Genomic DNA, 27,549 nt, shown 5'->3' on the forward strand with positions numbered 1-27,549 from the left:
CTCTCTCCTCACCTTGGTCTTTGTGCAAAAGAAAACGATGCAAGTAATTAAAAAAAGGATGAAGTATATTTTAAAAAGAAAGAAAAAGGAACAAAGACATCTTGGTCCTAATAAACAAAGATGATCCAAGCTGTCAAACTCCAATTGGCTGACTCATAGCAGCCTCAAAGAAGATATCCCCATGCCATAGACAGGGGAACTATAAATAGCAGCGATTGTTGTGGTCTTGTGGAGAGTGAACAGGAGAGAGAGTGAGAGAAAGCAAAAAATATACAAGGAAGAAATAATAAACCAATCAATGGCAACAGCAGCATCAGCCTCTTTCCTGATAAAGAACACATCCTCAGCTGCAACTGCAGCTGCTGGTCTTGATAAGTCTGAGTGGGTAAAGGGTCAATCCCTCCACAAAGTATCTGTTGTTAAGTGTACTCCTTCTGCTCCTTCCTCTTCTCTTTGTGTTAAAGCCAGTTCTTATGCTGATGAGCTTATCAAAACCGCGGTACGTACGATTATTATCATATAATTTCATATCTATGTGTATAAATCTTACTCTTGTTCATAGATATGTGGCATATATAGGATAATCACCTATGTTCAGAAACCTTTTTTTCTCTTCTTTTATATTAAGTTGACAGTAGTTTTGTCTCAGAGTAATCTGCAAGTATACTTATTTTGGTGGTCTAAGATCACTTACTTTGACTATATAAAATGGTGTTGAATTATGATGAGAAATACAGAAAACATTGTTAGATAAATCTTGAGCAAGATGTTCTGTTTTATGTATTTCTCAATGTATAAAATGTCAAACTTGACAAGCTTTAACCTTGAAATTTAGATGAAGTTTAGTGGAACATATATTTATAAGGTAAGTTTGGAAACTCATAGACTACGAATTTCTCACAATATGAATTTATGAAGAGACAATATTTGGATTAAAGAGTCAGCGATGAATGTTATAACTTATACCATCTTAACAAGGAATTCAGTTGTAGTTACAAAATATAAAGCACAGTCGTTGCTGATAGTAAGTTTTGTTATGGGGTTTCTGGATAAAGAAAACAATCGCATCACCAGGCCGCGGAATCCTGGCTATGGATGAGTCAAATGCTACCTGTGGGAAGCGGTTAGCCTCAATTGGACTGGAGAACACGGAGGCCAACCGTCAGGCCTACAGAACTCTGCTTGTATCAGCTCCTGGACTTGGTCAGTACATCTCCGGAGCCATCCTTTTCGAGGAGACACTCTACCAGTCCACCACTGATGGTAAAAAAATGGTTGACGTCCTGGTTGATCAGAATATTGTACCTGGTATTAAGGTTGACAAGGTAAGCATAGCAACTCATACAACTTACTAATTCGTTTTTTTAGTACTTGATGATTGCTCTTTTCTAATGACTTCTCAATATGTATATTTGATCATAGGGTTTGGTTCCCTTGGCTGGATCAAACGATGAGTCATGGTGTCAAGGTCTTGATGGCTTAGCTTCACGCTCTGCTGCCTACTACCAGCAGGGTGCTCGTTTTGCCAAATGGTATATATTCTACCAGTACAAAAGCTGTTTGATTTAGAGATTTGAAGTGATGTAACCAATCTAGGTTGTTGTTGATTATGAAGGCGTACAGTTGTGAGCATTCCCAACGGACCATCTGCACTTGCTGTGAAGGAAGCTGCTTGGGGTCTTGCTCGCTATGCTGCCATCTCGCAGGTAATTAAGTTGTACTTCAGTTTCAACAATAGTTCTAGCTAAAGTTTCATCAGAAAAAAAAGGAATTTGATTGATTGGCGATTAGCTTATCTTTGACAATGCAATATTGGTACATAGGACAACGGATTGGTACCGATTGTGGAGCCAGAGATAATGTTGGATGGTGAACATGGAATAGACAGGACATTTGAGGTAGCAAAGAAAGTATGGGCTGAAGTATTCTTCTACCTGGCTGAGAACAATGTCATGTATGAAGGCATTCTCCTTAAACCTAGCATGGTTACTCCTGGTGCTGAGTGCAAGGAGCAAGCCACTCCTCAACAGGTCGCTGACTACACCCTCCGCCTCCTCCGCCAACGAATTCCCCCTGCTGTTCCTGGAATCATGGTAAGACCACATCATGTCTTAAAAGAGAAACTAATAAAAAAGAATGCTTAAAGTGGTATCCAACATATTGAGATTTCAAAATTAATTACTTTCTGTTTCTATCTTGTTAAACAGTTCTTATCTGGGGGGCAATCTGAAGTTGAAGCAACCCTCAACTTGAATGCAATGAACCAAGCTCCAAACCCATGGCACGTGTCATTTTCTTACGCAAGAGCCCTCCAGAATACCTGCCTTAAGACATGGGGAGGAAGGCCTGAGAATGTGCAGGCAGCTCAAGAAACCTTGCTTCTCCGGGCAAAGTCCAACTCTCTCGCTCAGCTAGGAAAATACACTGGCGACGGAGAGTCTGAGGAGGCCAAGCAAGGAATGTTTGTCAAGGGATACACTTACTAATTATTCCCTTTTTTGCTTGCAGTTTAGAGCTATAATTACCAGCCCAGCTTATGCTGCTTCTCATTTACCCTTTCTGTATGTTTATTTTGCACCTTTTAACCATCAATTTATGGAATGAATCTACATTTGGATTAGTTTGGACTAATTTATCTTCAAAAACACAAAAGATCAGCTTTACATCTTCAGTTATGAACAGAAAGAGCAGAAAGCTTCAATATCAAATCCCTTTTACTGAAGAGGAACAGAAAAGACTGGCAAAAAGAAGTTCTGCCATTGCTAGTGTGGACTCGAATAAACTTCAACATGAACTGAACAAAAATGAATTATAAAAGAAAAGTTGCATTTCACATTAGAACTTACGTGTGTAATCCAATAGTAAACTTGCCAAAGAAAAGAGAGTATTATTTTTTTTGCACAATTCTTGTCATTGCATCTGCTCCCACACTAGTACACCATTACTTTACATTATACTATCAGAAAAAGCATTACAATCAAGTTACAGTCTTACTGGAAGCCGTGAGATGATGTGGGCGTTATTTCAGAGAATGAAGAGAGGTCATTCTGCGTAATAGTAGGCTTAGATTGGATAGATATCGCATATCTTTGACAAATCTAATACTTTCATGACTGAGATTGGTTTTACATAAATACATTTCAAACTATATAGAGATCAGCACACTATAAAGAGCTCCAGCCCCTAGCAGCATCTTGGCACTCAGACAACCAAAGATCTATGTGCTCCATAACCTGTTGTCTCACTTTGTTAACGGCATCAGGAGAGCTACATCTTTTGTCATCACCTGAGTCAGGATATTCAGTCTGTTAAGTAAGAGATAGATTCTTATTAAAACATAAAAAGCGCAACCCAATCATACCTTCAATACTCAATGGTGCTTGAGGGCAGCCCCGCAAGTCAGTCCCATGGCCGCAATTGTGGCAAGTGGTGACATAAGAAGGCACTAAAAAGACGTGGAAAAGAATACATGAGCGTAAACAAAGATGAAAGTGAACAAGCAATATCACCATTTTTAAAGGTTTGGGAGGGTGCAGTCCCTATCTCAGGGTATTCCAGGATAAATTAACTTCGCAGAAGTGATACAGGATATTGGGGACAGTTCATGGTTAAGACAGTAGTACACCTATGATAACAGCCTGACTCAGCTTTTCCTACTCAGAATCTGTCCGGTGCATCAATTCAAAAATACATTTTCACAAATTTCCAGGGCAAACTTTAGCCATTAATATCTTCAATTACGTAATTGTAAAGATTATGAGAAGTTTATATGTTGAAAATGCACATGGTGAGAAATTATGGTCAAAATTTAGCTCCATTATCCAGACATTTCAATTAAGAACAAAAAAAAAAAAAAATTAAGGGAGTAGAGAATGAATGCTTACTAAAACAGAATAACAATTTAACATATACATTTACACTTGAAACTATTATATCCTTGCCAGAAAAATAAAATATAGGTGACACAGCTATAAGACCAAGCAACTCACTGCCAGGAGATGAAGTCTGTTTGGATGCATGTCGCCAAGGGTCTTGAGAGCCATTTGTAAAAACTATCTTGGTGCCTGTCAATGAAAGAGACAGACTGTTAGATGACCGAACTTACAAGGAAACAATATATTTTCAGGCCACAGTTTGTTAAGTAGGCCACATGGAAATTGGAATAGCTATCTAGTCGAGAGAGGATGTATGCAAACCAGCAATCTTTGTGCCTCCGTAGTATAGATTAGTTGCATCAACTTCAGGGTACACACCATCTCCAAAGACATTCTTGCAAAGGTCCAAATGATATCTGAACATATAACCATACAAACAAAGGATGAATAGGCAATAGCATAAAACTTGTTAGCCACCAAAAACCAGATCTGTGAACCGATAGAGACGGGAAACAAGAAGAGTTTGGAAGGTAGATCAGTAATGGAGCGTACAATACAAGAAAGATCAGAGAAAAGAACCTTGTATTGACTTTAGATGAACGAATGCTGTCATTTGCAGGTGCTACCTGGAAATATGCAACTTCACTGCAAACTTGGAACCACCACAGTCTATCAGAACTACCAGGAGCAGTGTTCTTCAGGTATTCCTGGTTATATGTTTCAACACTGAAACCAAAGCTTCCAAAAAAATAGTCCTTTACATATGAGGCATAAGCGTCCTGCACAAAGGATTCCAGCTCAATGTAGCAGAAACTCAGAAAGGCAGAGATTGACAACAATAATAACAGAAGCATCTGAAAATGAATGGGTCCATCCCTGATACTTGAAAAGGCATAAATTTATCTACTTGTATATTTCTAGAGCCTCCAGGTAGCATATATATATGAAAGAGAACTCAGTGTACATTAGAGATGCAACAGCGACAGACATCACAAAGCTAGTTAAAGAAAATTAGTATATTTTTAGCTTAATTTAGAGTTTAAACCTGGAACTTAAGTTGGAAACTGAAAAAATATGTTACTTTACACCAGGACATTTAACAATGTTCAAGCAATAAATTACATTGATTTGAATACGCAAAGATCTACTACATATAGCGGTTTCAACAATATTAAGAAGGGAGCACAGAAATATGCTAGTGAAACGAATGGGGTTAAGCATACCATCAGATCTTGACCCTCATTCTTCGCTTTAACAAGAGGAGTGCACAACTTGTCTGGATTGCCGTACTGAAACTGCAGAGTCCTTAAAGTAGTGAGCCATGGACAATGTAAGATAGGCAACCATATTTATAAGTAGACCTTTACAGAGTATTCTTACAGCAATAACAGCAGCGTCAGCCAGAAAATACAGGAAGTCCCCGTCAATTGTTAGCTACAACAAAATTAAGGAGAGATTTTATATTAAAACCAGCAACATCCAATCCAAGCACAGATGATAAGTATGTGACATTGCCATAATTTCTATGATGCAATAAATAATCCATTGTCAGCAAATGTACATGGTCTCACCTCAGATGCACCAAAGGATGACTTTACTGCCTTCGGGTTTGAGTTCAATCTTTGTTCAACAAGTTGAGTAACTTCTTGCAATGCAGTTTTACATTCTGGGCCAGCAGAGGTAGCTATCTGCAGTACAGAAGCACATGAAGATCAATTTTAAATTTCATTCAGCATGCTGCATGGTAAAGAAAAGCTCCAGAAACGTATTCCTAGATGTGAGTAGTGAAACAAGGGTCCACAGAGGTTTGATAAGAACACCAACCAAGAACACCCACCTGTTGATCAAACTCTGTGAAGTTGTAAACAGCCAGAACCACAGCAGAACTAGCAAGACTTCCGCATGTCAAATGAGGAAACTTTAGGCGGAACCAAGCACTAAGAGCTCCAGCGTACGAGGTACCGAACACAAACCATGGATTTTCAAAATTTGATCTATTGAGCTTCTGGTTTAGGGAGTCCTTGAAATCAAGAAAAGATAATTGATGTCAAGAATATTCCTGCTATATATAGAGCAGATACTAAGACGATATCTCCCAAGTCTCAATCATCAAAACGAGATCTTGGGACAAGCACATACAGCCGCAAAGCTTTCAGAAGATTCCAGAATACAGGACAAAAGTCCCTGCCATTATGCCATATATAGAACATAAATTAAGACATACTGAGGATAATTCCAGATTACTGGATCATCCTTAGTATGTCACATATCATACCTAAAAGAGACTATCTAAAACCTTAAGACAGAAATTAAGCACAACCCAGATCATTGAGATGGAAATATATCAGAGTCTAAAATGAAGTTTGGCAAACATTAAAAGATTTTGTGGGCAGCCTAACGAACTGTCAAACTTCCTTCGGTTTTAATCTACCACGGATGGTGAAATTAATTAAACTAATACCGAACTATGTGATTTCAGTCATGACTTCTGCAACATTCATCCTTAATCAGCCACAGAAGCCTCACCAACCTATACTTATGATGATAAGTAATAACAATAATAATCTGCATTATCAAGAACATAAAAATAGAAAGAAAAAAAATCTCACTATCATCCACTTATGAAAGATTGTAGAGATCCTAGATTCCTAATGCTTGGGATGACATCACCATCCTTTTCAGCATGCAAAACTCGCTTGACATCCTAGTGTCATCAGTATCTAAAGACTCTTTTCTATAATACATGTCCTAAATTTAAGTGCACAAATTAAAAACTTAATTATTTTATGGTATCTAAAGACTTGTATTTTAAAAAATGCAGTGCATTGATACTTTAAGTGACAGACAATGAGGAACCTAAAAAAAAGTAGTTAAGCGACATATAATATGGTATAGGAGCATAAATTCTCTCAAAATGTATTGCCAAAGATTGTTAAAAAATTGTCAAAGTTGAATATTGAATAAAAAGTCCTTACTTCACTTGATTTTTTATGATTCTCATGTAATATATTGGGAAAACCAAATTATCAATGTTTTCCCTCGATAGCGTGGCCGTGTGGGTGCCTTATATTTTGAAACCACAGGAAAAATAAATCAGACTCTTTCTCTTGAGGATATATAGGAAATTTGATTGATTGGGATAAGGCTCCATACATCAACATCTTGACATTCCTCGACCTGATCTCAGCAGAATCTCACTAAATTGTCAATTCTCATACATGTTAATGTTAAATAAGTCTATAAATCATTCTGAAATAAACTTACTACTTCAGTAAAACCATAAGCCACTACATCAATTATAACAATTACTAAAATTAGAAGACATATGAAGCAAAATATAATATTAAACCTGATAATATTGGCGGAATGCTGCTAAATCAAAAAGCGCCTGCTTAGAAGAAAGGTATCTAAGATTTTCTGTAGTATGCGAATTGAAGGGGGAGCTCCTGCCATAGTACCGATGCTCAGGGGAAACAATAGCAGCTCCAAACTTCTTAGCTAAAACCTGAAGTTGATAAAAATTAGAGAGTATTAGTAACTGATATATTCAGGGAAAGATGGTGACTCGACTTAGCACAACAAAAACTCATATTGGCTTTTAAATTTCAATGCAGTCATAGGTAAATATTCCAAAGATGTGTAAGCCTCAACAATTATGTCATTATGCAGACCCTAGAAAAACCTTATCTGAGAAATGCACAAAAGTAACTAAGAGAAACTTCTGCATATCAAAGAAAATTCTTCATGTTGCAAAGCGTGATAAAATGAAGTCACATATTTCCAGAAACCTTATGATATACATAACTGAAACGTTAGGCATCAATACTAATATCCTAAACTTCAAAGGCTAGTAAAAACACTAAAATACACGGAACCCAGACCAGGCTAAATTCATGTTGAAAAAACCCCAAGTTCGAAGTTCAAACAGTCCTAAGCAGTAAGTCGTCATTTCTGCTTTAGCAAGTAAGTTTTAGCTTTTAGATATACATCTAAAAACCTCTTTAATCATTCATTAATTTCAGCCTTTCAAGGTAAGGTTCCCTACACCTTGCTCCCAGGCCCCACTCCTCAGACCTTACAACAGAAGGATTTAAGTTGAGGCTTGTTTGATACAAGTATACAATATACTCCAAAATAACTTTTTCTATAGTTACAGAAACCAAATTTTGTTTTCCTCCTGGAACACATTCTCTAAATTAAATTTTAGCCAAAATGGGAAAACAGACAAAGTTAGATAAAACTCCTACAACAAAACTCAATTGTCAAGAATTTTCTATTACTGGAGTCCCTCTTTAAATTTGTTTTCACTCCTTTTTTCTTTTTCTTCCGGGGAGGGGGAGGAGAGGGAGAGAGTAGGCTCCACCTTAGTCAAAATTATTTCCAGTAGCACTAAAATTCACTAATCTTCAAATCCCTATTTTTGGGATAAAAGACTATTCAAACATGCTTAATTCTCAAAATGATTGTTCAAATACAGGAGTTAGCACTAAAATTCACTAATCTTCAAATCCCTATTTGTGGGATAAAAGACTATTCAAACATGCTTAATTCTCAAAATGATTGTTCAAATACAGGAGTCCACGATAGATGCTACTTGTACAATGCCTCAAATAATCGGATTCCACATATTGAAGATTCTCTCAACCTCCCTCTCACCCTATCAACTAATTTTGAGTGTTCACCTCAGTACCTCACATATATGCTCATTATTGTCTTGGATCCACGATTAATCAACAAAACTTGATTGTCTTTTCTATTCTCATGATATGCCAAAAAAAAAAAACAGTTTGTAGAAGTCAATTGCAATAAAACTAAAAGAGTGCATCCTAAGCAGTTTTATATACAAGATGCACATATGGGTTCAAAATTTTAAGAATGAACTTACACTTAAATAGTCATTGGATATCCCATTGCATGAAGATTCACCACAAATTTTTAAGAATATTGGTCCATCAGGGGAACGGAAGTTGTCCAGAAACTCATAATATCTTTGCTGAAACTGTCGATGGTCCTGAACAAGTAATGTCAAAGAAGCTTTAACACCAATGTCAACATCATCTTAAAAACACACAAGCACCTACCACTAAGAGAGAGGCAATAAAGACGTTAATACTATTAAGAAGTTCTATAACTAGTTTCACAACAGATTGAAACTACAATGCCAACCCAGGACGCAAAAGGAGTAGAGAACAGATATTCACACTTTGCATATCGTATTTAAGAGTATCGTAAATTTGAGTGACAACAACAAAAATTTGTAAAAGTGGAGGATCATATCTCTTTTCAGATTTTTTTTTTAATGATAAATCACGCAAAAGCTTAGTTTCCTAAGGCATCCAACATATGGAGAACTAAAGAAAGTTACGAATAAGACAATACGAAGTAGTAGTTATCTTACCAGTATATTTTCCCACACTGATCTAGAATCCTTGATAATTGGGAATTTTGGATAGAATACTAGGGGTGTGTTTGATTGAGAGGAAACTATTTTCCTCTATTTGGTTTGGACCATATCAAGGAGGGGAAAATATGGGTCGAAAAACATTTTCCAGGAGTGGAATATTAAGTTCCCTAGTGAGGCAAGGGAAGCCACACTTTCCCTCACTCTATCGAATAGCCATAACACAAACAAAGAAAAATGGGTTCAAAGGAAAGTTATTTTCCTTGCAACCAAACAAAGGAAAATCATCTACAATTGAGTTTTTCCTGGAAAATGGTTTTCCACGGAAAATCACTTTCCATTGGGAATGTTTTTTCCATCCAACCATTCACACCCTAGCAGAAAATCTCTGTCTTTACTCTCAATGATAGTGCCAAGAATTTCTTTTAGACCAATAAGACATCTCACACACAATTGAGCATCGAGCTGTATATTTGAATTATTGTCTTCAAGGCTTAGTTACTTAATTCTGGGTTATTGAGCTGATTCAACATCAAAACTTTAAGGGGGTAATAAGACTAGTGTGCATGCTCATTGGAACAGAGCAATTAAGATTATCTCTTCAAGCCCTTGGGTGAAAGAAGAAAACTGGGACCAAGAGTCAATCCATGAATCCCAGCTGCAGATTACTAGTGATTTATTACAGGCTATAGTTGCTACAGAATGTATTATACCCCTACCCTATACAAATTTTCCTCCACATCTCCTAAGTTTCTAGTAGACATTCAAGATACCGATGTCCGCATCATTAAACAAAGAGTTGATAGGAAAGTGCAACTTCAGATGATGAAGGAAAGTTCCTTAAATTGGTTCATTGTCACTGAATTCTCGATCAGAGATCAAATTTCATGTGTGTTTTAATTCCATAAGGCATGTCATTGCCATTGTTATTCTTTGATTACCCGAGTGTATGTTTGCAACTTAGCAGCGACCAGCACGCGCTCATGCTTCAAAAGAAATTCCATGTATTCTTGGCTTGGTTGAAGTAAGCAATAGGATAGGAATAATAATGGCATATTCAAGATGATAGACACCTACAAGTGTGTCTGAGCTTAAACAAAAAAGACGGACTTCCCTTCTTTGAAACATATAGGAGAAAGATCAATTATCCACATTTTCATGATTCTTTTAGTAAAGTTGAGAGCTTTGCCCAATTCCTCCTTGGGAGGAATATAAATTATTCATACCATGGCCAAAGGGTCCGTTTGATTTGATGGAAAATGGTTTTTCCTGAAAACCGCAAATGAATATTAATTTTCCGTTGCTTGGTTTGATGGAAAACTATAAGCTAAGAAGGGGGGAACAGAGATGTTGGGAACAAGAGAGCGGAGAAAAATGTTCACAAAGTGATCCTAATTTTCCTTTTCAAATCCCTTATCTGACCAAACAAAGAAAAATGGGAAAAATCGTCCAAAAAAAATTCCTCCAAAACAAACGGACCCTTAAACCACTTTTTATACCACATTAACAATTTTTTATACAATATTTATCATTTGTTATACTCCAACATTTATAGTTCTATACAAAATATTTCTCATTTATTATACAACACTTCTATTTCTGTATAACAACATAAAATTTTGTTTCTTTTTTTTTATCTTTTTCTGAAAAAAAAATACTTCATTAATTACAAAAACGCCATCATATATTTACAGAAATACCAAGGGAGGAACATTTCTCCTGAATTTGATCAAAAATTAGACAAGTAGCAGCAAAAAAAGAAGAACAAAGTATGCAAAAAAATAACCTAATCATAAAATTCATAAGTAATTCAACATATAAATGTAAACAATCAAATGAATAAGAATCAAATTAAGAAGTTAAAAAAGTATATAACAACTAGTATGACTGATAAAAAAAACATTAATAATAATAATCGGAAGTTTGAAATAAAAGGGAGAGAAAGAGAATACATACATAAGGGGAAAAATGATCAAGAGTTTGATTGAACCATTGATATTGGGTAGTTAAATAGGTGTTGGTGGCGGAAGAACGATGAAGAAGATGAGGATTGAGGTAACAAAAACACGGAACAAGTTGTGCAATCAACAGTAGGATCAACAACAATGGCGTTGTATTCCTATTCCTTTCACTTGACGACATCGGACTTTCAGATTTTGTTAACTCCTCCCAAAAGGAATACTAGTATATGTAGACATAGTCATTCACTCGTTTTTTAGTCCAACTTTAGATTTTGTTGTCAACTTAATCTAATCTTATTACTCCATCCGTCCTCTATTAGTTTACTCGTATTCTTTTTAAGGATGTCCTTTATTAGTTTACCCTTTCTTTTTTAGCTGTTTTTAGGATGGGATTACAAACTTTTCATCACACATATATTCAACTTTTTTTTTGACCGGTACATATATCCAACTTTAATACTACTATAAAATAATAGATTTTCTTTCTTTCTATGACACACAACATTATTTCTCCTAAAACTCTGTGCAAAAGAAAGGGGTAAACTAGAGGACGAAGGGAGTATATGAGAGTGAGGGATAAGGGATAGCTAGTGGTTGGAGCTTTTCTTTCGGTTTTAAGATTGATTCTTATTCTTTATAAGTTGGGATCTTTTTTATTCTCCCAACTTGGACTAACACAGTAAGTTTCTATTTGATATAGTCGGTTTTTGTATGATAGAATCACCTTTTGTATAGTCAATTTTTGTATGATACAATTGGTTTTGTGGTATAGTCCGTTTTCATTTGATATAGTTAGTTTTTTTTTCCAGGCATAGTCAAATTTTTGTGTGATATATCAGTTCGGGATCACAATAATTTATTGTGAATTTGGTTCATCCAAGACTTTTTAATCTATCTATGGATTGATTTTTTGTCATTTATCTACTATTTATTGAGATTTCGATCTGTCTATTGTTCTAACACTACTGTTTTCGTTTCTTTTTAATGTACACACTTTGTGTTATGGCACTATTTACAAACTTCATTTTCATGTGATGATCTATATTGCCTTGGGTTATCCAATGATCTATTCTCATCACTCAAAATATTATAAATGTAAGAGATCTTATTAAATCGTACCTTATGATATAATTTCATGGGAAAATTAAATCATGGTGCTTTTGCTATGAGAGAAACGATAAAGAAAAAAAATAATAAGTTAAAAGAGATGACTAGTCAACAATCACAATTTGGCCGAAAGTAGTTTATTTTCAACCGTTTTACTTTAAAATGTATTCTCTCTATTTATTCTTAGTTTAACTCACTTAATTTTGGGGGAGAACCAAGGAGCAAGTACAAAAGTATGAGAGATAAACTAAAAAGTGGCTTAAATTATTAACAAGTAGGTGACATTGAGGAGAAAATATATGAGACATATTACCAATAATAGAAGAAACAATAGTGTGTAATTAAAAAGAACCAAAAAAAAAAGAAAGTGTATAAAAAAACGGAGTGAACTGACAACATTTATTTACAAGTTTTATAAGGTTTTCTTTAATAATTTTTCCTTAAATACTCCCTCTGCTTTTTTTTATTTGCTACATTTTCCAAAAAGGGTTGCTTTTTTTTATTTGCTACATTTCCTTATTAGGAGACTTGGCCTACCAAAAAGTAATAGTATTATATTTGTTTCTCCTCTTTTTCCACCAAAAAGTACTACTTTTTCCCTTTTCCCACTCTATTTAATGCTAAAGGGGTCAAAAAGTACATTTAAAAAGCATGAAAATGACATCTCCTAAATTCTTGTGTAAACTCAAATGTAGCAAATAAAAAAAAGCGGAGGGAGTAATGTAGATGCAAAAGAAAACATTATATAGTAAAAAGAACACGTAACTAAGAGCACGATTGCAGATAAAAAAAATAGTATAATAAAAAGAACATGTAACTAAGAGCATGATGATAACACAAATTCAAAGGTGCATATAGTTGCACCTTCCTCATGGGGCGCACGGTATAAACTATTATGTTTGACTTGAGGGACCTTAGCTCAATTCTTTCCTCAATTTTTTAATCCCATATGCACGGCAGATGAAAGAGCATTCAATTATTTCAATGAACATCAGAGTATAGTGAACACACGCTACTATTGATTGGATAATTGCAATTTTGGAATGAACACTATGAATTATTAAATTTCAAAATGTTCTAAAACAAAACAAGAAAAAAACATCTAGTTGATTCAAGTTTATTTGTTGAACGAACAATTGGAAATTCGAAATGCATATATGCAAATTATTCCAAAATTCAATATTTTTACGAATTTTTCGAAATTCAAAATTCAGAAGATTTACGAACTTTTCAAATTTTAAAATATGTTTCAAATTGACAACTGTTCATTGATTTGTTTTTCAATTCATTCAACCTACTACTGATTCAAATTGTTAGTTTGTTCATTCAGTTTACTTATATGTTCATTATAATAACACATATATGTTGTCGTTATTCTTCTTTGTAATGAACAAATATCATTTTGTAATTAACAAAATACTATTATAAATGAATACCCCAATTGAATAGTTAAATAAATATCAAAAAATAATTAGAAATTATGTACATTGAAAATGCAGTATGTATCCAAAGGCGGAAATGTAACTGAAATAGCATTTGAACAAATGCAACATATCTGTAGACAACGATATGATAATTAACCCATTATTAATTCATATCATTTCATTGAACATATGACTAAAACGCAACGAGCAGTTGACCAACATGTTTTCAGCGAACACATGCGAACTATATAATGAACATATGCCTACAACCTATATTCACGTTATTAATACAACTAATATGTGGCAAATACACAATAAACATATGACAAAATGTACCTAACATATGAACAAACACACAATAAACATATGGCTAAATGTAATGAACACATCAATACGAATTCAATGAACACATTGTAATATTACAAACAACAAACATATATCAATAGTACAATGAATATTACCTGTTTTTGGCTACACTATTTTCATGATGTCAAACTTGTTCCTCCCCTTCGTTCCATGTGACATCAATTGAAGACTGCTTTCATTTTTCACAAACCACAATCAACATCATAAAATTATTTTTAAATGTTTAGTAGAAAAGAGGGCTGAGAAAAAATAAGAAATGAAAATCCAAAATGTAAAAGAATGTTCCATTTTCTTATTAAATTCATAGATCTAGTACCTTTTATTGTCAATTTCTCTTTACAACTCGTTAAGTTTCATCTTAATATATGAGAATTGTGCAAGAATACAAAGTTATTAAAGAGTTTGGTGAGAGATGTTACAGAGAAGTTAAGGAAGAAAAGGGAGAAGTCTCTGTTATGACAGACGTGAGAGAGAAACAAATAATGAATGCAAAACAATAATGAAAATCAGACAGCAGATTTACGTGGTTCACCAATTTGGCTACGTCCACGGACAGAGAGAGAATATTTTATTATGTGAGGAAAAACAGATTACAGAGAGAATTAAGTCTAATTCATCGTATAAAACAATTAGGTTAATGACCTATTTATACTCCCGCGTCAAAAACACGTTTTCCGGACAAAAGGCCGAACCGCCCGACCGGACGGGATTTTGCTTTTCCAAAACAGCTTGCTCCCCCGACTGAAAGTGCCCGTGCGAGATCCCCTTGACCTACCCAGGCGAGGCGCAAGACGAAACAATTTCGTCAATTATTCGTAAAACAGTCATAACTTTCTCGTTTCTCAGCGGAATTGGGCATATGACCTATCGCTATCACCTCCAGTTTGAATCACATCAAAACCATTTATATATTGAGAGATATGTGCATTCAAAGTTAGCCTTATGTCATCCCTTATTCATGCATTCTACCAAACACCTTCAACCCATCATTCAAGGCACTATTCTTACCGTCTCTGAAGATAAATGTGGGAATAAAAGAAAAGTAATAAATTTAAAAAACAGGTCTTATATTTTTTGATGTTCATCGCAGATTATAAAATGATCTTTTTATACACGGTTAGGGCCTGTTCTCTTCGGCATAAAACAGCTGAACTGAATTGAACTGAACTGAATTGAACTGAACTGAACTGATCTGAACTGATCTGAACTGAACTGAACTGAATTGAACTGAACTGAACTGAAATGAATAGTGATATGTGAGAGTAAAAGTATTGTCAAGAGCTGAACTGAACTGGTCTGAACTGAACTAAACTGATCTGAACTGAATTGAACTGAACTGAATTAAACTGAACTGAACTGAATTGATCTGAACTGAACTGAACTGAAAATAAGCTGGGGAGAACAGGCCCTTAGTTTAATAAAACTGCATCGTATACATTATAAACCCACATTTGAATCCGTACACACAATCCTTATAATACACCCGATTTCACCTTCTACTAATGCGATGATAATCCTTCCACAAGAATAAGATATACTGCAGTTATCTAGAGGTTACAACTAAGGAGACAATAACAAAAGGCAGTTAAAACATCACTAGAGGAATTAGACATCCCATCAAAGACCCCAATCCTTAAATTAATCTCCATTGTACAAAGTAATTCGGCTAATTAGTCCAACAAACACAATAGTCAACATTAAACAGTACACTACTACAAGTCTACTACTTTGACTAACCACCATAAAAGACAGCATGTACACCTATTACCCTACCATCATAAACTAGTGAGAGAAAATTTGAGTGATTGATTTATCTATCTATCAATGTCTATAATTGTAGTAATACCACGTAGAAAATAGTACAAACTCAAACTCAAACTCAACTTCACATCTTCATCACTTTCTCTCTCCTCATTCTTCTCTACATTGTCAGGTAATACTATCATATATTCAAATCCGCCATTGTTAAACTGCATTTCTAAGTTTGATCTTCGAATTTAAGTGATTTGCGTGATTTTACCGCAATTAAGTAAAAAAATAAATGTCGGTGTATTATAATGTAGATTGTACGCTATAATTGCTTTGGATCTAGGATCAGATCTACTAAAAAAAAAGGAGTTTTAGAAATTAATTTGCTAAATAATTTGCCGCGAATTAGTATAGTATAATTGTTATATAGTGCTATATTTTCGGAGATTAATTAGTGAAAATTAATTCATAAGTAAATAATCGGTTGATGAATTCTTATTGCAGGTGTGCCGAATTTTATGCCGCGAAATTTTCCCCGCCATTGACGATGAATCTACGAATTCGATTGCGAGTATGAAGGTCGTGATGTGGAGGAGGAGAGAGAAAATTGGGGAAAATTTTGGTGTTTGTGTTTTTTCTGTTTTTACAGACTGTCAGGAAAATCTTCTGCTGCATTCTTCCATAACTTGCCAAAATTCTACGGCCCCCAGGGTATGATTCTGACTATGAATATTTCCATCTTCTTCTTAATTTCTTTTGTTTTATTTGTTTGATTTGTTTGTCTTTTTATTTTAGTAATTGAACATGTAATATAATGTGTTATAGTTTCGTGATTTTTTTTAAATAAGATGATAATGTGTTTTAAACAGTCTGTATAATTAGAGATATTATATATGATATTAAGTAAATTCCAAAGTTATGATAACGACGCGCCGTTCTTGGATTATTATATAGAAGGGTTGTATGTTTGTAGAATCATGGGACATAATTATATTAATTATTAATAGAGTTAGAAATCTTTGTTAAATTATTGGTTTTAATTATGATTAACTTTTGTATTTTGTCTAACAGATGATGGGGGTGTTAAAAAGGAATGCTGGCCCATGTGTTGCTCTTGTAGACAACAATTAATCTCAGAACCATATGCTATTATTTTTTTTAATGTGGGGATGTGGAAGAAAGGAGAAGTAAAGTAGTTGTGCCTTGTGGAGTTGTGGGAGGTGATAATTGAGGGATCACTTTGGACTTAAGTTCATGCATATTGTCTTGATCTTCTAGATTTGTTGTGTTACGGAGGTTTTTTTTTGTTTGTGGGCGAATAGTGAAGGAAGTTGAAGATGGGTAGTGTTGATGGGGAGGAAGCAATGCAGGGGTCGAGTAATCGGGAGGATGAGAGGATTTTGGTCTCGGTTCGTTTGCGGCCATTGAATGAGAAGGAAGCATCAAGGAAGGAGGCAATTGATTGGGAATGCGTTGATGACACCACTATCATATACAAAAATAACTCATCAAATTCTTTTACATTTGGTAAGAAAATGGGTGTTTTTTTTTTCTTAAAAGGAAATTTATTAATCAAATGGTGTGATTTGTAGGTGATATTTTGCACAATATCGTGTCATATCCATATACAAAAGCTGTATTAGCAAAGATATTGGTCTTCAAGAATGTGGGCACTTCTTGTTATAACATCCATAAACATGCTTGTTTACTGTTTAGTGTTACTATTTTTTTTTTTTAAAATGTTCCAACAGAAGAACAATGAAGAGTTTGTACATCATAAGAGTTTCAAATTAGAAGTTAGGTTATTGAAGTTAAAGACTGTTTTCAGTATGTCCATTAGCGAGCTGTCTGACGGTGAAGCTTTTACATATGTGAATTTTTGTTTGACCATTCTTAAAAAATAGTTGAGATCTAGATTTATGGTCTACGGATGCCCTGCTGATCTTCCTTCTTCTGTATGTATCATCTGGGTGTTGCTTTTGATTTAGACAGGGTGTTTAGGAGTGATTGCTCCACAAGGCAGGTGTATGAGGACGGAGCCAAAGCGGTAGTTCTTTCTGTCGTTAGTGGCATCAACTGTGAGCACACCCATCTTATTACTTCATCTTCTTCTTTTCTTGTAAACCTTGATGTTGCTCATGTTTGAGAACCTCTTTTTGCAGCCAGTGTTTTTGCATATGGGCAAACAAGCAGTGGGAAAACATTTACCATGTCTGGAATAACAGAGTATACTATGGAGGACATATTTGACTACATACAGAAGGTGAATAAAACAGTGGTCTATAGTTCATGGTTTACCCACCTTCAACTCAGCTTCACTTATAGATGCTTGTGACTTGTGTACTTGCAGCACAAAGAAAGGAATTTTCACCTCAAGTTCTCTGCCATGGAGATCTACAATGAGTCAGTAAGGGACCTCCTGACATCAGATAACAGTCCCCTTCGACTTTTAGATGACCCAGAGGTGATTTACCTTCTTCTGAGAATAGAATTTGTTTGATCTCGCTGTAAAAAGAATTTTGAGGAGAATTTATTTTATCAGATGAGAGTTGAGACATCTGAAATATTTCACATTCTTCTTAACAGAGGGGTACTGTAGTTGAGAAACTTATGGAGGAGACTCTTCGTGATTGGACCCATTTCAAGGAACTTCTAGCTGTCTGTGAAGGTAAGATCAGCTGATCTTGTAAAATTTGTCTTCTTCTCAGTGAATCTTTGAGACATTCTAAGCACCTTCTTTCATTTTTTTGCAGCACAAAGGCAGATAGGAGAGACTCTTCTTAATGAAGCAAGCTCACGATCTCACCAAATTCTTAGATTGGTATGTTTCTGACCAGAATATGTGCTGAAAAGTAACTTAATGATTGACCCATTGGCTTCTAAACTATTCAAAGAGAACGTTAAGGAACCAACAGGGAATTCTACCTGTAGATATAGTTTCATTTAACCAATCATTTGGATTTTGCAGACAATTGAGAGTACTGCACGTGAGTTCATAGGCAAGAATAATTGTAGCACCCTTGCAGCTACTTTGGTAAGATATATAACTTGGCCCAAAATCATATGGTTTGGGAGGTAGCTTTTGTGCAATGAAAGTGCCTCTCTCTAATGTTGCTTCCTTTCCCGTGTCTGCAGAATTTTATTGATCTTGCAGGAAGTGAGCGTGCATCACAGACATTATCGGCTGGATCAAGGTTAAAGGAAGGGTCACATATAAATCGTAGTTTGTTGACATTGGGAACAGTGATTCGCAAACTGAGGTAACTTTTTAGTGTTTATTTTCTTCCATTTCTGTGATGATAAAAAATTGATTTTGTTGCCAGATGGCTATTCCAGCTGTCAGTGTCTGTTCCTGGCATTGTGCTCTTGCATGCAATTCTTAATCTCCTACCTCATATGTCTTTACGAACTTGTCCTCCATAATAAATTCAATGAGTGAATGTAAAAATGTTATAAACTGCACTTAGATCGAAGTGAAAAGATAATGGGAGGGGGTCAAGACATGAAAATGCTAAATTAGTGCTACTAACCAATCAGATCCCTCATCCAGTTGAATTATGTGGCATATGTAGACTAATATAATTTTACTGAAATATCTTCAGACAACTCCACGAGAGTATGCTTTAGTTGTTAACTGCTGGATTATTGATAGTACTTGATGTAAAGTTGTACTCCATTTCATCTGCTACAAGAACTGCTATGTTTCTTTGGCCCCTCATAGTTTTGTCAGTAACTTAATTAGTTCACTCTGTGTCTTCTTATGGTGCATAACAATTGCCAATCCTACTCTCTGGCTGTGCTTTCCTTCATGGTTTTTTCTTGTATTACTAAGAGAATGTAAGCTTTAGTTGATGTATGATCACAAATCTGCTACTGATCTGTCCTTCACATACAGCAAGGGACAAACTGGTCATATTCCTTACCGAGATTCTAAGCTCACACGCATACTGCAATCCTCTCTGGGAGGCAATGCTAAAACTGCCGTTATTTGTACGCTGAGTCCTGCACGAAGTTATGTCGAACAATCAAGGAACACACTCCTTTTTGCAAGTTGTGCCAAGGAAGTTACTACTAATGCACGTGTCAATGTTTTCATGTCTGACAAGGCCTTAGTCAAGCACTTGCAAAAGGAATTGGCGAGACTCGAGATTGAGTTGAGGAGTGCAAACCCTTCCATGAGATCTGATCCTAATTACGTGTTAAGAGAAAAGGACTTCAAAATAGATGAGGTAATTTCTTTTTGATGATACAGCATGCGGATTGCAGGAGCTAAAGACTTTTATGTCATGTTTTTGGACGTTGGACATGAATTCTGTTGAAATCTGTTAGCTGTGCACCTTATACTTTTACCATGTTTAGTTATAGGGAGATCTACTCTAGACACCGAGACATAAATTGATCATTGTCTCACAATCGAGAACTATTTGAAATTCAATGACAGGAGATGCACAATTTGAAACGGGGGAAAACCCACAAGGGGAAAACGAAACCTACCCCTATATTACTTGTCACAAAGAAGAGTACTATATCACAGAAAGAGAGAACAAATTTCTCAAGTCTCAACACATACCATCACAAGCAATGAAACAATGTCGAGAACACCTCACGCAAGTGGTTGTGCAAACATGTCACACACTGGTGTTTGCATCTTTGATATTACATGCGCGGCCCTGAGAATAAGCCTGCAAACTTCTATATGTAAGAATCCACACAACTAAAACCCTATGCCAAGTAGGATAAGGAACCTAACAATTTTTTCTGAACAAACCACCAGATATCCTATTTCAAGTAGAATGTATTTCTACTGTTTTTCTGAATACAATCAGCTATCTAGGAAATAAGAAATATATTAGATTTGGAAATTAAGTAAAGAAGGAAAACCAAATGAAATCTACAGACAAGATGCAGACATTTTTTTTGCCATATCAGATTCTCGTCAGCCACAGGACTACCCGGCAGACTAGCTTCTGCAGATAGTCACACAAAGATGAGTCTCTATACTCTCTTCGAACAACATAAAGGATCAAAATTTATTGGGTTTGTAATGCTTACTTAAGTATGTGTCCTACTGTGTCCCTTCTATTTCATGCCTTTTGCAATATTCAAAGTTAATGTTTGAGAATATTGATGTATTACTAAGTATATAAAATAAAGCCTCTATCAACAAAAAAGGTACTAGAGTTGAGTATTTTGGATGATGAATTGTGTAAATGTTGTATCAGAACTCTTGCGATGTAATTCAAGAACTCTTTGATTGCTCTTATTGCCATCAAGCTAGATTTAAGAACACTATAGACTCTTCGTATTGCCTTCTTGTAAAATCAAGTTGGTGTTAAGCCTTTTCTCTCTAATTTATTTATCCTTTTATATGTTAAATCTTCTAGCATACATTTTATTGCATTTTCTGTGGAATTTTTTGTTTTGAGCACTGTATTCTGTGCTTGTGCTTTGGTACATGGAATATCTCTGGATGTACCTCATCGTATCTGAGTCTTTGGACTCTTGTAGCAGGGACTTGGACATTTATACTTCAACATGTCCAAAAGATTGTCCATGTTCTCTCATTGACCTGTACTCTTTAAGTTTTACAACATTATAATCATCCTGTGAACATTCACAGCTGAAGAAGCAGCAGTAGTGCTGTTGTCCAATTCTCGGTGACTAATTCTTCATTTCTTTCCTCAATATAGCTGGAGAGAAGGGTAAATGAGCTGACGCTGCAGCTGGATCTTGCTCTATCCCAAATTCACAACTTGCAACAGGGCGCTGAAGAACAAAGACAAGTTGTATGGGTATTTGAAGTTCATATGCTCAGAAGATATCATCAAACAATATAAGCTCTATTTTCGCTCATGCTTTTTTTTTTAATACATGCAGGAGGAAGATTCTTCATACCCTAGTTTGCATGTTCGACAGGCCTCAGAAAGTTCCTGTTCAGATACAACCACTGTGGTTGATCACCATTCCTTCAGTGCTCAATCTCCGACATCTGAAACCCTTTTGTCTCCTGATAGACACAGCAGACTTAGCTATGACGAAAACTACTCAAATTCCGACTTCGAAGAAAATCCTCCTCCGAGTAGCCCGCTTCGCCAAATGTTCCTTGAGACACCAAGTGATGCCTCCCCACCCATGCACATACAGACTCCTGTTACAGAAAATGACATTCCTCGAGTACCTAAAGGATGTAAAGAACAAAAAACTGACCTCTCAGAAGCTGGTCATTGCATAGTATTCGAGGAAACAGGGGGACAAACTCCGAACTCCTTTGAAAATGATCTGCGTCACATGTCAGAGGAAATTGGAGAGGAAATCTCTGATACCTTTGAAATCCATCTCCAGCAGGGTTCTGATGAGTATGGATCTCAATCTCCTTGCTTTGTCGAACATGATCCATACCAAGTTTCTGATGAATCTGGAGAGCAAACAGTCAACTGCGATGAAGTTGATCAGTGCCATGTTTCTGAGGGAATTACAGAGACAACATCCAACTGTGATGACATTGATCCACAACGAACTCCTGAAGCAGCTAAAGAACTAACTGATGAAAACTTGGAAGATTACTGCAAGGAAGTTCGATGCATAGAATCTGAAAATTTACAAGCTTATTTATTGCCAGCTGAAGAGGAAAGAAAATCATTATTTCTAATGGGTTGCGGTAATGATAGGTGCACATATGAAGAACCAAAACAAGACAGTGAATCGGGTAATATGAACTTGTCTTCTTGTGAGGATCAAGAAGAGCCACTTAACAGGCACCTACTAGATGATATCCCCGAAATTCAGAAGTTGAATTGTCTAGAGAATAGTTCTCAATCAATTAATGCAAGTACTGCATCTCCATCATTCCCAGAAGAGGTGAAGTATGAGATAAAATGTGAGAATGAAGGTGGAGAGCATGATATCAGACTCCAGGATTTTCACGAGGGGGTCTCTGTACTAAAGAATGATTCTGACAATGGGGTTCCACTGATTTCTACTGGAGATGTGGGGCTTGACGAAGCTCATGGTGCAGCTAAGGTTTTTAACCACGTGAATAACACTGTGCCCTTTACTTTTCTTTCGGTTAAAAAGGATATCATCAAGGCTAAGTCCATGGATCAACTTCAACTTCGAAATTTTCAGGTGATATTTTAGATATTCAGGTCCAATATTTGAGTAGTTTTTTAATGATATCCTTGCTTATTATTGAATTCTCTCAACATTGTCTATCTTGTATTCCTGTGCTTAATCACAACTTCAGTAATGATCTTCTAACTTCTGGAGTTATAATGTGCCATATTCTGGGATAGTGATCCAAAATTTCTTCAGCAATCTCACTATAATTGATCTTTTTGGTTTCAGGTGGAGGATACACATAGGAAGGCCTATAATTCTATGAAGAACATGAAAGACGTTGGCTTGAATCCTCAACATGATTTGGATGATGGTTTCCCTTGTACTGCAGATGTTAAGAGACTACAGAGGGAGATAATTGAGCTCTGGGATGCCTGCAACACTTCATTGGTACACAGAACCTACTTTTACCTTCTCTTCATCAAGGATGACCAGGCAGACACAATTTACATGGAAGTAGAACGCAGAAGACTTTCGTACATAAAGGATGCATTTTCTTGGGGCAGTTCAATTGTCTTAGATGGTCGCCAACTGACACCTGGTTCAAGGTATGAAACTTAAGATTCAGTGCTTCGTGCTGTGGAAGTCCATGTCTGAGGTACACACTTTAAGTTCATAGTGGTATGATATTTGGTCCAGATCTGCTATAGTACCAGACATCATATGGCGAACTAGATGTTTTACCACTTAAATAGCTTTTTTTTTGTCTGTGGTTGTGATCTTAAAATAAGAGGCGGGATTTCCTCCAATATCAGTGACACTTTTCAGGGTATTATGGGAACACCCAATAATAAGTGTCATTTTGGGATGTTTAGTATTAGAGTTAGATAAGTTTATTTAGTTAAATTTTAGCTAGCTAAAGTTTGTCGGTTGAATTTAGTGGGGGCAGTTTTGCCCTAATCTGTGTAGGGTCCAAACCTTTCCTATCTCATATTCAGCTGAGTTTTTCTTACATTAAAAATCCAGCAAGTGTTGTGCATTAAATGTATTGGTTTTTGGGGGTGGGGAGGGGGTGAAGGATTCAATAGGAAACTTTGGAGTGAACCTAACATAGTTGTTCTTGAAGCAGTAAACGGTCTCTCCACAATGAGAGGGAAATGTTGAGCAAGCTAATGAAGCGAAGATACTCAAGCCAAGAGAGGTCGAATCTGTATGTGAGATGGGGTATCAATTTGGATAGCAAAAAACGGAGTTCACAACTTGTTCATCGCATTTGGGTCGACACCATAGATATGGATCGCATCATGGATAGTGCCAACATTGTTGCTAAACTAGTTCGGTTCAGCGAGCCCCAAGTTCCTAAGGAGGTTTTTGGACTCAACATGACGACAACCCAAGGACGGAGGAAATCATTTAGGTGGAAGCAACATCCTAGCCGTCTCATGTAACAACACTTCTTCGAAGTCTAACACTGAGCTATTGTTGTAGCTAATTGTAAATCGTGATTAGCACCTCATATATATTGGTGTTTAGATAATGATAAACTTTTGTAAAATTTTCCCGGAGGTTCTAGTATTCAGATCTCGATGAATATCAGGATATGCTTCAATAGATATACACTCCAAAGATGAGATACGAGAACTATTGAAATCAGGGCCGTCTTGGAAACTTTGAGGCCCCAGTTCTAAAATGAAAATTGGGCCCCAATATCAATAAATTAAAGACGAAATAGTTCGAAAGTTAAAGGTGAAAGTTCAAATATTAATGATAAATCGTTAAATTTTTCTGATTAAGAGTGAAAAATAATGGTGATTTGCTTTAATATGAACTAAAATTATTGTAATAATTATATTTTGAGGCCCTTATAATTTTGAGGCCCTGTGCTGTAGGGCTCTTTGCACACCCTCATCTACCCCTCTGATTGAAATCCTAATTACAATCCAACCCTAATTAGGAAACAAGGTTGGATTAATTAGTGAACTAGCTAAGACAAGAAGATGCAAATTGAGTTGCTGAATCAATATCACCATGACACGAATATGGTTCAATAACACGATTATGTCGGTAACAACCCAAAAAATGGTCAAAAGAAAGCTGAAATACTACTTTACTTGAACATCAATATTTCAAGGGTTTATGAGATTGAGCCATCTGGTGAAAAAAAAGGTATGTTCCAATAATGCTTAAGATTAAAAACATTGTCATTAGGTTGTTATAAAAAAGAAATCTAATAAATGCCCGTTTTTCAGGTGTGAATTCCTCTTTTTGTTTATATGATTGCACTTATTATACATCACCTATCATGCTTCTGGTTCACAAATGTCAATTGTAATTCCCAATGTCAGCTTTAGAAAGTTACCAACAATTTCAGAGTAACACTTTTCATCATTTACTCTCATTAGCTAGGAATTGTTATAATGAATCAAGTATATATACTTGTATTATGTAAATCATTTACTTACCTAACTTACCATGATTCTTTATCTATTAACATAATTAATAACCATGAAATGAAACCTTTTTAACAAAACTAACCATGAAAAAGGGTAACAAGTTGAAAGTTGAACCCCCACGTTTGCGAAGGAATTATGAAATGTATCATTTTGGGACAAATATGCCAAGAGGAGCTATGAAAAGCCTCTCATAGCAAAGAAGGCACTACTTTTAGATGTCTATGCTATATTGGCTTGCTGCATAAGTCTCTACTGCACTACTTTAAAGCCCTTGAATCGTTTCCTTGTTTTTTTTTTTTTTTGATTAATTTAACTCATTTCATTAAAATTCATAAAAGAGTTCAAGGCATACATTGAAATACCAAACTACAACACCTTGAGCAATGAGACAAACACCATAAGCACCAAAACAACTACTCCAAAACAACAAGAAACCCTAAACATTAACCACTAGAGCAAGCTAGAGCATCAACAACTTCCAAATTGAGGAACCTAGAAACAACACCCAAACTTACCAACTGAAAAAACCAAACAAAGGCAACAAGATCAAAACAAAGCAAAAAAAGAAACTCATGAACTCCTTAAACATTGAAGTAATGAAACCATTTAGCCATTGGGATACTCCTCACTACACCATTTCCTTGCAACTTGAAATCCCTTTTTCTTCACCGTTTTCTGGCGAAACCCTAAATTCTGAAGAACTTGAGATTGATTATTCTTCTCCATATTGCGATGGAACCCAAGATGATTAAGCAATTGACATTGATTTTTTTTAAATAGCCTTTGTAAAGTAGGAATTGGCACAACATTGCTCATATTAGAATCAGGCGACAATAATGAATCAACACTAAGATCACTAATTGAAACTACATTTCTACCATTTCCTTTACCACAAGTAGAGACCTCATCTCCATCAACATAGACTAAACTTCCCTTGATACACACCTCATTTGCAAAAGAACGCTCACTTCCATTGCCACATAAACTAGCACTTTCTGATAATTTCTCTAGATTTGCGGATGTTTTTTCCTTGTTGACACTATTGTTTTTGAAAGGTTCATTGTTCAACAAGTACATTGCATCACAAGTGCTATTTGATTCCTTAACATGATGAATCATGCGCTCTAGCTTAGGATGACTAGAGTCAAACTGCAAATTTTCCCAGTTTAGCAAAGCATCGACTTCTAACTTGAGCTCATTATCGTGAGAGAGGGGGGAACTTTCTTGTTGAAGAAACGCACAAGAATCTGAACCGACATCCCTGCATTCACTAACAATAGCAGAAACTAGACTCGAACCCTCTTGAGAAACATGAAGAAAAACATGGACAAAATTCCTCCAAATATTAACACTACCTAATGCAGGGACAAGAACTGAATACCATATACCCTTAATCTTCACACTCAACTTCAAAAATCACCCCAGCGATTACAACCAGATTGAATTTTCCACCAAAGGCAGCCAAATCGTCTAGAATGTTAAAATTCAATCAACTTTGAGCAACCATTAAGGACATTGGAAACCCATTCAATCAACTTTGAGCAACCATTAAGGACATTGGAAACCCATTCCATCAACTTAATCGGAAAATTTATCCACCATTTTCGATTGTTATAGAACTCATCAATTTTTAAGAAACCATTACTCAACTCCAATTGAAAAGATTTACCTTTGATTTGGATTCTCATCTTCAAACTTCACTTGACCGCCTTTCTTGGAAGCCCACCAAAAAAACAAAACCCGCAATCTGTCAAGCAACAAAACCACAGCACAGCAAAACAGCCTGGAGAAGGGAAACAATCTTGGACCAAACCTAGAGAAAATTAATTGGGAAAAATTGATTTAAAGAGGATTTATGAAAATTAAAAGAAAGAGAAAATAGAAAAGGGAGTGAACGAGGTGAAGGAGAAGCATTGGGGGAGGGTGGTGGCCACTGCCGCGATGTTCAAATAAATTTCCTTAACAACTCTAAAGCACTTGTAAAATCGCTAGCTCTCACTAGATCAGGACTCAACCAGGTATAACATGTACATGGTACGCCAAAAATATATTTTGTTCATTTGATTTGCTCATCTTAGAAATATCCCTATTCTACTATATTTGCTTAGTTTGGAGTCCTCCAAATGAACCATAAGCAAGAAACTAACTTTGGTTTGT

The 27,549-nt window shown here is 35.8% G+C and overlaps 3 protein-coding genes across 3 annotated transcripts; 2 read left to right on the forward strand and 1 right to left on the reverse strand.

Moving 5' to 3' along the window:
- Window positions 1-214: 214 nt before the first annotated feature.
- On the forward strand, window positions 215-2,620 carry LOC104895124 (fructose-bisphosphate aldolase 1, chloroplastic). Its single transcript, XM_010681546.4, has 6 exons — window positions 215-499; window positions 1,056-1,325; window positions 1,423-1,532; window positions 1,616-1,706; window positions 1,824-2,093; window positions 2,208-2,620. The coding sequence occupies exons 1-6, from the start codon at window positions 299-301 to the stop codon at window positions 2,484-2,486; spliced, it is 1,221 nt and encodes a 406-aa protein (XP_010679848.1). The 5' UTR covers window positions 215-298; the 3' UTR covers window positions 2,487-2,620.
- A 185-nt stretch (window positions 2,621-2,805) lies between these two features.
- On the reverse strand, window positions 2,806-11,480 carry LOC104895125 (probable serine protease EDA2). The gene is made up of 12 exons (XM_010681547.4): window positions 11,233-11,480; window positions 8,761-8,886; window positions 7,225-7,380; window positions 5,713-5,895; window positions 5,447-5,563; window positions 5,256-5,309; window positions 5,099-5,170; window positions 4,455-4,654; window positions 4,197-4,291; window positions 3,990-4,064; window positions 3,362-3,445; window positions 2,806-3,286 (listed from the first exon to the last, which is right to left on the reverse strand). Exons 1-12 carry the CDS (start codon window positions 11,416-11,418, stop codon window positions 3,165-3,167), a joined length of 1,470 nt encoding a protein of 489 aa, XP_010679849.1. The 5' UTR covers window positions 11,419-11,480; the 3' UTR covers window positions 2,806-3,164.
- A 4,425-nt stretch (window positions 11,481-15,905) lies between these two features.
- LOC104895127 (kinesin-like protein KIN-7C) lies at window positions 15,906-24,788 on the forward strand. Its single transcript, XM_010681548.4, is given in 16 exon segments — window positions 15,906-16,067; window positions 16,388-16,594; window positions 16,955-17,410; window positions 17,872-17,961; window positions 18,046-18,146; window positions 18,234-18,347; window positions 18,470-18,551; window positions 18,637-18,704; window positions 18,852-18,917; window positions 19,019-19,143; window positions 19,779-20,112; window positions 21,574-21,675; window positions 21,761-23,008; window positions 23,228-23,547; window positions 24,069-24,354; window positions 24,356-24,788. Coding segments are annotated over 14 exon segments (3,198 nt in total). The 5' UTR covers window positions 15,906-16,067; window positions 16,388-16,594; window positions 16,955-17,220; the 3' UTR covers window positions 24,428-24,788.
- The last annotated feature ends 2,761 nt before the right edge of the window (window positions 24,789-27,549 follow it).

This window comes from Beta vulgaris, chromosome 6 (assembly GCF_026745355.1).
Source record: "Beta vulgaris subsp. vulgaris cultivar EL10 chromosome 6, EL10.2, whole genome shotgun sequence".
Classification (NCBI taxonomy): domain Eukaryota; kingdom Viridiplantae; phylum Streptophyta; class Magnoliopsida; order Caryophyllales; family Amaranthaceae; genus Beta; species Beta vulgaris.

Excerpts from the sequence above, each read along its gene's own strand:
- LOC104895125 (XM_010681547.4), bottom strand. The coding sequence starts at position 11,418 with ATGTCGTCAAGTGAAAGGAATAGGAATACAACGCCATTGTTGTTGATC. Across the intron at positions 5,310-5,446 it reads CATCCTTTGGTGCATCTGAG|CTAACAATTGACGGGGACTT; the intron begins GTGAGACCATGT and ends ATTTTGTTGTAG. Across the intron at positions 3,287-3,361 it reads AGCACCATTGAGTATTGAAG|GTGATGACAAAAGATGTAGC; the intron begins GTATGATTGGGT and ends ATCCTGACTCAG.
- LOC104895124 (XM_010681546.4), top strand. The coding sequence starts at position 299 with ATGGCAACAGCAGCATCAGCCTCTTTCCTGATAAAGAACACATCCTCA. Across the intron at positions 1,533-1,615 it reads GGTGCTCGTTTTGCCAAATG|GCGTACAGTTGTGAGCATTC; the intron begins GTATATATTCTA and ends TTGATTATGAAG. Across the intron at positions 1,707-1,823 it reads GCTATGCTGCCATCTCGCAG|GACAACGGATTGGTACCGAT; the intron begins GTAATTAAGTTG and ends ATTGGTACATAG.